The sequence below is a fragment of the Oryx dammah genome, unplaced genomic scaffold, assembly GCF_014754425.2.
Source record: "Oryx dammah isolate SB20612 unplaced genomic scaffold, SCBI_Odam_1.1 HiC_scaffold_17, whole genome shotgun sequence".
NCBI lineage: Eukaryota > Metazoa > Chordata > Mammalia > Artiodactyla > Bovidae > Oryx > Oryx dammah.
This window is the reverse complement of record NW_024070201.1, coordinates 23,101,849-23,113,676: the sequence shown is the minus strand read 5'-3', so window position 1 is coordinate 23,113,676 and position 11,828 is coordinate 23,101,849. Positions and strand designations below refer to the sequence as shown.

The 11,828-nt window shown below is 46.0% G+C and overlaps 1 protein-coding gene across 3 annotated transcripts in view; it reads right to left on the bottom strand.

The window, feature by feature from the left end:
- The window catches only part of TTC12 (tetratricopeptide repeat domain 12), a 49,111-nt gene that overhangs the window by 11,963 nt on the left and 25,320 nt on the right, over positions 1 to 11,828 (bottom strand). For all 3 annotated transcript variants that reach the window (XM_040258015.1, XM_040258016.1, XM_040258017.1), the window contains 5 exons: positions 9,162 to 9,222; positions 8,559 to 8,747; positions 6,953 to 7,022; positions 6,106 to 6,194; positions 3,876 to 4,044 (listed from right to left, as the gene is read on the bottom strand). In XM_040258015.1, coding sequence (XP_040113949.1) covers positions 3,876 to 4,044; positions 6,106 to 6,194; positions 6,953 to 7,022; positions 8,559 to 8,747; positions 9,162 to 9,222 — 578 coding nt within the window. The remainder of the gene's footprint in view (positions 1 to 3,875; positions 4,045 to 6,105; positions 6,195 to 6,952; positions 7,023 to 8,558; positions 8,748 to 9,161; positions 9,223 to 11,828) is intronic.

Sequence of the window (11,828 nt, the reverse complement as noted above, 5' to 3'; positions counted from 1 at the left end):
GCTTATGATAAAATTACTAAGCTTATGATAAAATTACTAAGCTTATGATAAAATTACTAAGCTTATGATACTTGGGATGCTGTGATGGAGGTACCCAGTGACAGAAGGATGCTTCCTTCTAACATCTGAGAAAGAGACTTAGACGTGATAATTGGGGCCATGGACGAGAAGAGGGCCAAGGATAGGACGTTGGAGTCCCTGACCTGGAAAGATGACAGCATAAAGGGGGTTCGCCAAGGGAGCCAAGAAGGAATAGCAGAGGGTAGGAGGAGGGCCAGAAAGAATGCTATCATTACGAGCAGATACCATGAGGCTACAATGGGAGATAAAGATAGAAAAGAGCCCATCAGATTGGGTTCTTATGTTCAGGAGCATGGCTTCCAGTCACCCACATGTATGGAACTGGGTTTATTTAGCAGCTTGTTCTGGGAGGGGTCTGGAAGCCAAACCACCTGAGGATTGGTTGAGGAAACAAGGATGCTTGGGCTGGAAAACGCCAGTGTCTTTGGACTCATCAAGCAGTGGACAGAGGGAGAGTGGATACAACCCGCAGGCCTTTGACAGACAGAACCGAGGCCTCAATACAGAAGGCAGACCTGCCCCGGGGCGGTGGGGGCAGGCAGCTTGTGTTTGGTGTAAGGAGATCATCTTATATCAATCAGAACTATTCCGGAACAGGGCACGTTCCTCTCCTTAACTGGGGAGAGACCCCCCACCCTATGAGCTGCTGTGGCGCCCATCCCAGTCAAATGGAGAAGAAGAGAATGTAAACGCTGGGATCTTCCCTGCAGCGCCTCACACACAGGCCTTTTGGGAAACCCCAGAGTTGACACTGTGCTGGGTGGGACTGGGCTGGATTGCTGCTATGGTCCCTCCACCCTGGGGGTTCTGCAAAACCCCAACTTCCTCAGGAGACCATCCAGTGTTCCTGCTGTCAGAAATCATTTATTTCCCTCAGTTCAGATTCTTCCCTCACCAAAGCAAACCTGTTTTCTTTAGTCTTGTGATGAACACTAACTAACCTGAGTGGCACAGAAGAAGAGCCGGGGGTCTAAGATTCTCTGGGTTTTGTACTTGGAGACATAAATGAGACAAAATGCACATCCTAACTGGACACAGATGACAGGCGTGTCCTTTTTTGGTGGCAGATGTTCTGCTCTGCTGACCTGCAGCTGCTGGACAAAGTAGAGGGACCATAGATCAGAAAATGGTCTAAAGAACCAATAAGTACGCTTTCACCTTAGTTTAGGACCCTGAGCAACAGACCCAGAAGATGGAAGGTGATGCAAAAGTCATTACTGAGTCCAAACCACATGTCAGGCATGATACTGGTTGCTTTCTTTGATGTAGCAGATGCTGTTTGCTGGTGAACCAGACATCCCATTACCCACCTTCTGTCCTGCCTGCCTCTGCCTCAGAAGCTGGAACCATCTCCCCTGCAGGGTGGCATGTGACACAATTCTGACCAAAGAGAAACAAAAGCAGTAGCTACTCGTGATAAAAGGGACAGACCCAGCTGGTGCTAATCTGTCTTAAAGAGGGATGTGATGCTTGGAGTTGCAGCAGCCTTATGTGACCACGAGGGAAAGGTCAAGAGAGGGGCAGAGACCTTGACCCTGCCATCATTAAGCCACCAAACCAGCTATTACTATCTTTAGTCTTGGTTTATAGAAAAACAAGATGAGTTCGCTTGGTTAAGTCAAGAGACTAATCTGTCAAGTGTGGCAGAAAAAGTTTACCTGGCATATAGGCATCATCTGTCTGAAGTTTCACCATAAATCTCTGATACAAATGAGATCGCAGGCACATCAGGGCTTAGCAGTTTCCTGGGCCACACAAGCAGAAAGAGACACGTGGAGGGCTGAGGCTCCTGACTGCTGCAATCTAAGCCCAGCACTTTTCACAAAGGGACACTGGCCTTCACTCTGCTGCTGTCCGTGCACGTTTGTCCCTTCACATTCTCATACGGTGAGGAACGCGAGGGTCATGGGACCGGGCCTGTTTCAAACTATCTCATTTCAGAGAACACGTTGCACCTCTTTCCAGTTCACCTGGAGATATAGTAACAAGAAGAGTGGGCACAGGGGTGATAAACGGAGGTTTCTTCGTCTAAAGCAAGTAGGCGGTACTGCACAAGGTGATGATAAATGCCAAGACGCTGGAAAAATTCAAATGAAACTCGAGCAATTCAAAAACAAGCTTGGACGGGGGTGGGGAAAGCTTATGATAACCGTGGCTGTATTTACTCAAAGAGACCAAAACCAAATGAAAAAACATTTGATGAAGGTACTGAGGAAATGACTGCAGAGTCATTTGAAATGTGAAATGCGCTTTTGATGACTTAACTCCTCTAACGACCCACCTGCCCATGTGCGCTGAGCTTCAGGGGCTGCCAGGGCTTGTCCTGTGAGCCGCAGGGCTGGGCTGGGCTGAGAAGGGGCGAGCCAGAGCCCAGGCTCATCCCCACACCGTCCTCAGCACCCATGGGCCTCCTCACCAACATGGGACGGGCACCAGAGCTCTCAGCATGGTCCAAGCAGGTCTGACATGGCTTCAGATTTGGCTGCCTTTCTAATGGAGAACAAGACTAGGAGCAAGCTCCATGGCCTGGGAGACAGCTGGCTGAGATGACCTGAGTCACTTTCCTACCCCATCTGTGAAATGGGGGAAGGACACTTATCTTGTCTCCTTCCCAGTGAGATAATAGTGAATAGAATTGGAAGCCAAATTCTGTTTTTAGATTACATAGGAAGCACTTATAAAGCAAAGGTATATCCATGGCTGGGCTTCCTAGATGGTGCAGTGGTAAAGGACCACCTGCCTATGCAGGAGACACAAGGGACTTGGGTACAATCCCTGGGTCCGGAGTCCTCTGGAGGAGGAAGTGGTACCCCACTCCAGTATTCTTGCCTGGAGAATCCCATGGACAGAGGAGCCTGGTGGGCTACAGTCTGTGGGGTCGCAAGAGTTGGACATGACTGAGCACAAACACAGATGCGTGCACATACACAGACATGATCACAGCTACTATTTCTTTTAGACTGAACCACACGACATTGCCAACATGCAACCTTTTCTTGACATAAAAAGTGGCAATTTCACATATTCAAACTAATAATCTTTAGATGGAAAAGCACCAGGCAGAATCACTACAGCTCATTAGAAAAAAAAAAAAAAAAGTCTACTTAGGAAAGAGGTACATTCCATTCCTATCACCTTAAGCCTTGGAAAGACCTACAGTATTTGAGATGTGTTGTATTTATACCCTACTCACTCCAGAAAGGATTTAAGGATAAGTAAGATCAGGTAGCATTACCTGAAACAGGAATAAATGAAGAAAAGTAAGAACAGGAGCAGGGTGGAGCCAAGACTGAAGCTAAAAGAGCAGAGCAAATGGCCCGTTTTACAGGTAGGTTCCAAATTGGGTTTTGCAAGTGCCGCCATATTTACACGGTCTCCAGTGTCTGTTCCCTGGTGGCCCAGGGGTTAAGACTCACACAGGAGACCAGGGTTCGATCCCCGGCCAGGGAACTTGGTCTGACATGCTGCAGCTAAGAGTTTGCATGCCTCAACCAAAGATCCTGCCTGCCACAACTAAGAGCTGGCACAACCAGATAAATAAACCTGTGAAAAGAAAGAAACAAGCGCAGCAGTGACATTGTCCATGGCAGTAAGTTCAGACAGGAGTTTGTCCTGGAGGTCCTTAACAGGTAGTATTCCTCTCAAAGGCTCCTTCTGGTTTTTAATCCTTAATCTGATCAGCTGGCTCCTCTCAAGTCAGAGATGTGGGAAAGTGGACAGGTCTTAATGTGGCAGGTGAAACCTGAGATGCCGCAAGGAAGCTCCCGCCTGCACGCACGCACGCCGAGCCTTACCGGATCAGGTCAAGGTGGCCGATGATCAGGTTCCGTCCATTCTCTGTCTGGGCGAGCTGCAGCAGCAGGGCCAGGCTCTGCTGCTGGATGGCCGGGACCCTGGAGGCCAGCAGGGAGGGCAGAAGCGGGCCCGTGTCCGGACGCAGCACAAGCAGGTGCTGGTTCTCCTCTGCAAAACACGGGGCACGTTGGCCTCATACAGAGCCGGTCACACGGGTTCTGTCTTCCCTCCTCTAAACGAGAAAGCCAACTCTTCTCCACGAGGCAGGATAATGAAGGGAAGAGCATGGATTCTAGAAGCAGACTGTTGGGGCTGAACGATCAGGAAATGACCTTAGCCGGGTTATCGATCCCTTAGCTTCCTCATTAGTGGAACGAGGAAGAGGACCAACTCAACAGTTGTCATGACGATGCAATGAATTAATGCGTGATGGTGTGGAGAACAGGGGCTGGCACATACATATATGTTAGCTAGTATCATTGTTCTTGCCAAAGGCTCCACGGTGGACGGTATCCAGCAATGTAAAGAAAGGGAAAGAGATCAGCTGAATGGTGAAAGAGCTTTAGACCATCAATTTTCATCTAATGGCCAAAGCAACCATCTGAGTTCTTTCTAGAAAACTAGAATGACCACATGAACATTAATGAATGAAGCACGCTACCCTTCCTGGCTGTGAACTGTTTCCAGGGTGGTAGCATTGGGTACGCCCTCTCCCTCTTTCACCCGGTTCATTTTCTAAACCAGTGCATGAATTTATCTGAGAGCAGGCAGAGGGATACAGGCTGGAATACAAGGCTGAGCTCTGAAACAGAGCACAGTTTGTTTAGATTATCGAGAAAATGCAAAGTAGCTCACTGTAAACAACTCAAATAACACAAAATGTGTATACAGCTGAAAATAAAACTCCCTTCTCTGTAACCTCCTCCAGGTAAGCTCTTTCCCTAAGTGGGGCTAGTATTCATCTGAATAATGTTAAAATATAATACATCCTTCCCATAATTGGCTTTTCTCTCCAGTCAGCACTATATCCCAGACCTATTTCCTCGTCTTTACTTTCAAGCATTCCTTTGTCCTATTTAAAAATGTCTCTGTATTTATTGAATTGGATACACCAAGATTCCATTCACCTGAGACAGAGCATTTATGTCCTAAGTTGTGTGTGACGGTATATTTCCAGATGTTAAAAAAGATGTGATCTCAAGGTTCACAGAAACCAAAGTAGGGTGCAGACTGAGGAAGTGGGGCTGTACAGAGAGAGATAGGTCCCACTCAGACTGAGGAAACACCCTGTCGTCAAGTCCATCTTCTTAACCTCAGGCACGGGGATCTACGCAAACACCCACCAGAGCCCATGCAGTGTCCTACGAGTACAGAGGCACCTTGATAAGGATGTTAGTCTCAGCATAATTCCCATCATGGAAGAGGCCCCTGATTCTCTAGAACCTAAGATTTCTAGAATTTAAGGTGATGCCTCCACTCTACTAAATGAATAAAAAAAATTTTATTCTCTCATATTCAGCATTTAACCATTTACAGGCTGTATCCATAAGCTCTCTCGCTGACTTCTCACGAGAACCCATGCATGGGAGACACAGCTATCACTATTCCCATTTTCACTGTTTTGTGTTCAAAATAAAACATTTTCCCTCATTTGAAAAAATGCTTTTTTAAAAAAATGAGAGAAGCACCTAAAATATTTATTTACATTGAGGTCACTGGAATGGCGACTGTATAAAAATTTAGCAAACCCCAGAAGATGCTAATATGTAAAAAGGGAAGAGTTAGGGTAAATAAAATCCCCAAAGCATGTTACTGTCTCAATATTAAGCACTCAGTATTAATCAGTGTCACAAGAGGCCATCAGGGATGGCCATAAATCTCGTAATGCTGAAATGGGTACTACGGTCAGCAAAAAGCAGCACTATTTTTCAGCACAGAAAAGGAAAAACTTTACCTGCCCCACTGCCAATGCATGAAGTGAAGCTACCTGTCTGCAAAGAGCAGGGCAAGTGCCCAGGTGATGAGACGTGATGCCGACCGTGACCTTGCCCGCCGTAGAGGCAGCTATGAGAGTGCAGCGCAAGTCTGTACGCTTTTTCCAGGGGACGGTCTAGACCTCCATGCTCCAGGGCCTGTCCCAGGGGAACAATCATGCCTACCCCCGCCCCTGCTCTGTAGCTCTCCCATTACCGTGCATTGATGCTGACTGACGGTGGTTCCCTGGCTTACCGTTCTCACTGCACACTGCCTGCCAGAGTCTGAGAACAGACAAGCACACCGTCTCTTCCACGGCATCTTTTCCTGCTGTAGAAAAACACCTACAGTGGGCAAGGGAGAGACATATTAAAACTGCAGTCTTGATTTTCCTTTCAGTTGGTTTCATTTCAACCCCAGACTTCTCAAATGTGGGTTTAAGCAGGTCACCAGGACCAAGGGACTAATAAGCCCTGAAGTGAGGGCCAGGACAAGGATGCAGCTGAGAAAGCTGGGGCTGCCTGGAGAAAGGACAGTGAGCCAGGGCCAGGGAGATGGCAGCTCCAGACCAGCGAACTGTTCACAGGCCTCCTCACGCCTGCAGATGTGTGCCAGTGACTCCAACCCATGTCTTGTCCTAATCCCCAGGAATTGCATCAGAACAACTGAAGTACAAAATAAAATTAAAGTACATTTAGCTAACTACCTCCTACCATATGAGTCTTTCTTCAGATGAAATTATAATTGGGATCAGCCAGGACCCAGCAGATCTCATTTCCTGAAATGATCAGCAAATTCCAAAAGAGGAACAGAACAAAGAGCCATCTTGCAAAAACTGGTGAGAAAACCAGCAAAAATGGTCATTTCTCTGACTTTGAAGGGAGGAACCCTGGCAAGTTTTGCTAACTTTTCTCTCTCTGCAGTTGTTAACTGTGGTTTAACTCAAACTGCTCACAGCTCAAGGGTGTTCACATGGCACCCAGTATCGACTGAAAGTAGTACCATCTACCATCACGCTGCCTGTGTACTGAGTGTCTGATTGCATAAGAAATGGTTGTCTTTCCTTGCTTTGAGGCCAGGCTGTCTTTACAAGCATCCCTACCTTCTTATGACCTCATTCTCACTGATGATACTGAATCCATTGTTTGTTCTGAATAAAGTTCGTTCTGTGCCTGAAACAAATTTGGAGAAAACCGCATCGTCAGAATCCTGAACTGTCTGCCGGAACCGTCCAGCTGTCACAGAGCCAGATGATAACAGAAACCCAACATGGAATGTCTAGGTCACCAAATTCACAGTTTGGGCAGAAACTAATGCCTCCCATTCTGAAACCTACACCTGTCATCAGCCACTTGGTACCACAGTAAGAGGGACATCCAGTTCATGGGAGAGCTGGGTCCGGGTGGCCCTGTGAGTGATCTGACAACTCCTCATTTTGTAAGCTTTAGAGAGTCTCCAGGAGCTGCTTAACCTCCTGGAAGAACTGGCATATCCATCTGTTCTTAAATGTTTATTTTGAAGCTGTTTCCAGGCTCTAGAGAGGAACTGATAATCATCAAGAAACCATTGCAGGGGCGTTTGAGCACCCTCCACTGTACACTAAAGAGGAGTTAGACTCCATCCATTTGTACAAACAAACAACATTCTGGCACTGAGAAGCAAGGAAGGTTTCAGTCCTGGGATCAGTGATTACAGGAACTGGTAGGAGAGAGCAGCATGGGTCTCATTAGCAGGAGGAGAGCTGATGTTTGCTCTGAAACTCTCTTCACATCCTGAGAAACTATTAAGTGTGACTGGGATGAACTACATGGTTTACCTTACAAAATTCTGTCTTCCATTCCTCTACAGTTGGGGGGAGACATGTGGGGATAACACAAGGTGTTTGGGGGTATATATGGGGTATGTGGGGCTTCCCTGGTAGGCTCAGCTGGTCAAGAATCCACCTGCAATGCAGGAGATCCCGGTTTGATTCCTGGATTGGGAAGATCCCCTGGAGAAGGGACAGGCTACCCACTCCAGTATTTTGGGGCTTCCCTGGTGGTCCAGACAGTAAAGAATCCCCCTGTGATGCAGGAGATCTGGGTTCGATCCCTGAGCTGGGAAGATTCCCTGGAGAAAGGAATGGCTACCCACTCCAGCAGTCTAGCCTGGAGAATTCCATGGACAGAGGAGCCTGGCTGGCTACAGTCCATGGGGTCGCAAAGAATCAGACATGACTGAGCGACTTCCACATGGGGTATGTGTGGGGTATGCAAATGGTGTGTGGGTATGTGCAGCCCATGGGGAACAGATGAGAGGTGAATGTGTGTAGCGTGTGGATATGTGATATAAGCATATACGGTGTCTGTATCCCGTGTGCATGGTATGTGTGTGATGTATGTGATACAAGTACACACGATATGAGCACATGCTGTGTATGTACCTGTTAAGTACACAGGCAGGGGGTGTATGCTGTCTCTGTTTTTTGTCATATTGTGTGTCTGCTATTTATTACAGGTGTGTGCGGTGTCAGCAGAGGAGAGGATGGAGCTGGCTGGGGTGGGGGATATTTCTTAAGTACCCCCTTCAGCACCTACATTATAATATATCTTCAATCAATATTTCTGGCAGGAAGGAAGGGATTCTTTGCCTCCTATGGTCAGACTTCTAAACTCTGTCCCTTCAGACTAGACAACATTCATGAGATCACACACACACTGCTGGCTTACAGTCCTTCATCATCTCAGTCAGGATTTCAATCCCCCCTGCGTAGAACAAAGGGATCTGATCAGGCTTGGAAAGAGTCTCCAGAAGATTCTTGGTCGTCACGGCTGAGTTCTTTCCTGAGTCCAGTGACTCCTGGGCTTCCTTTTCTTGGAGGTCTGCCTTCTCTCGAAGATCTACCTGATTCAGGTACTCTAGCAAAACAAGGAGGAGAAGCACAGCAACATCCTAACAAGCAACTCGTGCACCAACCTTTTTCTGAAGATGGAAAGTGGAGAGGCAGAAAGTATAATTCAAACTTGTTTTCTGTGTGGAAAACTTAGGAAGAATGTATAGTTTCTACCCAGAATCTTAAAACATCGTGGAATCATTCAAGGACAACATCGTTTGTGGTCTAAAAGGCTTGAAGGGAGGATGGTAGAGAAAAGGAAGAAAGCCAAGAAGACAGAAAGAGGAGGTGGGCAGGGTGGTTAATGAGAGGACTGGACTGTGCAGGGCCAGGCAAGGCTGTGCCCGTGGCCAAGTGCAGAGAAGGCATGGAGGGCACCCCAGAGCCAGAGCACAGGGGGAGGTACAATTCAAACAACGATGTCAGCAGGAAGTCTCACCTTTTACCTGTGTCCGTAGCTGGGGGTTTATTTCTAAGATCTTCTGATAACACTCTCTAGACTGGAAGAAAGAAACAAGGCCATGAAGAGTGGCCAGCGGGGAGCGGTGATTACAAGACAGGCACTGGGTACCACAGGGCTTGGCTTCTTCATTATCTCCTCCCAGCCTCCCTTGCTCCCCTCGTCGGAGGCAGGCATGGGGAACGCAGCGTGCATTTGACATTTTGTTTAGGCTTCTCTGGTTCTGTGGGGCAACGGGCATTATTTCAAAATTCATTTTTAAAAATAGTGTTGTCAGATACAGTCAGTGATGGAAAATAACCACTCCTAAATTCTCACGGTTCATGACTGGCTGGGAGAGGAATAATCATAAGGTAAATGCAAAATTCAGATATGATATTTGCACTGAGAGAGAATGAGAGGCTACCTGTCAGATATGCCCACATGGAATAAGGGAATAAATGAAGCTACAAACGTTGTTGATGGAGACTTCGGAACAGGAAGAGACAGTTGTCTATTTAGACGTGCAGGCTGCAAAGGGCTAGTGAGGGGGCTGTTCACTGGCCATGGAATAGTCAACTAGAACACCTGAGAGTGAGGGGCTCTCACTGAGGACACTGTTAGAAAGTTTCTGCAGAAGAAAGATTCTTGCTAATGGGTTTAGGATGACAGGTTTAGGGCAGAGAAGAAAAGCTCAGCGGGGAAGGGGGGATGGTTCTCAGATATCTTAAAGGCTCAACACTCATCTAGAAGATCAGGATTAAGAAATAAACTGAAGAAAAAAAATCACATTAAAACAAGGAAGAGTGCTGCAGGATATCGAACATGGTAACTCTAATAGACTGAATGTTTGGATCTTCCCAAAATTCATCTTGAAACCTAATCCCCAATGTGATGGATCTGGACATGTGGGCTCTGAGAGGCGACTGGGTCATTAGGTGGAGCCGTCCCCAGAGAGCTTCCTTGCTTTTGCTGGCTGCCTATGAACTAGGACACAGGCCCTCATCAGACACTGAATTTGCCAGCATCTTGATCTTGGACTTCCCAGAATTGGGAGAGATAAACCTTTGTTGTATAAGCCACCTGGGCTATGGAACCCCAAAGGACTAAGACAATATCCCTATTCCCAACTTCTTTTTAACCCTAGCTCTAATCTATTAGTAATTCTTGTTGACTTCACTGTCAGCATGTAAGCAGAACCCCTCACTTCTCACCACCTTCACTGTCAGCAACCTGGTCCAAGCCATCAACACCTCTCACTTGGATAATTTGTTGCAATAGCATTCTGACTGGTTTTCTGTCCTTTTCTTAGCATGTCAAGATACATTCTCAATACAGCAGAGTGATCCTTTAAAATACAACTCAAATCATTTTGCTTCTTTACTCAAAACCTTCTGATGGTTCCCAGGGCACTCAAAATAAAAGTCCAGGTCCTTGGAAAAACCTGTAGGGCCCTAGGGCAGCAGTGCCTCACATACTCCCACGAGCTCACCATATCTGCTCTCACCCTCCTTGCTCCCTCCATTCTAACCATCTGCCTATGTGGACCATTGCTCCACTGTATATCCACATGGCTTCCTCACTCCATGCCCTCCTTTCCTTCCAAGAATCTTTCCCTGGCCACTCTCCATAAAACCAATCTCACCTTCACCGCTTCCCAATTTAGTTTTCTCCGGGACACTATCTAACGTACCACACGTCTACTTATTTGGTTTCTATCTTGTGACAGGTCACCCTCACTGCAAGAAAGTGAGTCAAGGATTTTGTTTTGTTTGCTACTGCATTCCTGCCTGCCTAGAACAGTGCCTGGGATACAGAGTATGCATTAAATATTTGCTAAGTGAATTAATTAACTGAATAAATGGAACTTGGTGGACAGGGGATCAACATTTCCCTTTTTACCTCTCTATTATTTGACTTTATTATGATAAGTTTGTATTATTTTTGAATTAAAATCCAACAGAGAATAATTTTTTTTAATGTACAATGGAAGGCAATTTCTTATTAAACATATAATATCTTGTAAATAGAAAGATATCTCATGTTCATGGATTGGAAGCCTTAATATTGTTAACAATGTTCAATGCAATTCAATGCAATCTCCATTAAAATTCCATCTGTCTGAATAACATTCCATCGTATAAATATACCGCATCTCCTTCATTCGTCTGTTGATGGGCATTTAGGCTGCTTACATATCTTGGCTATTGTAAATAGTGTTACAGTAAACACTGGGGTGCATGCATCTTTTCGAATTATGACTTTCCCTGGATATATGCTCAGGAGTGGGATTATGGGATCCTAATGGGATCCTAGCTCTGTTTTTAGTGTTTTTAAGGAACCTCCACACTGTTGTCCAATTTACATTCCCACCAACAATGTAGGAGGGTTACTTTCTCTCCACACCCTCTCCAGCATTTATTATTTATATTACTCAGCCATAAAAAAGAATAAAATAATTCCATTTGCATCAACATGGACAGACCTAGAAATTATCATACCAAATGAAGTAAGCCAGGAAAAGACAAATAGCATGATATTCCTTATATGTGAAATCGAAAAAAAAAATGACACAATGAACTTATCTAGAAATAGACCTACAGACATAGGAAAAAAACGTATAGTTACCAAAGGGGAAAGGGGAAAGAGAGACAAATAAGGAATTTC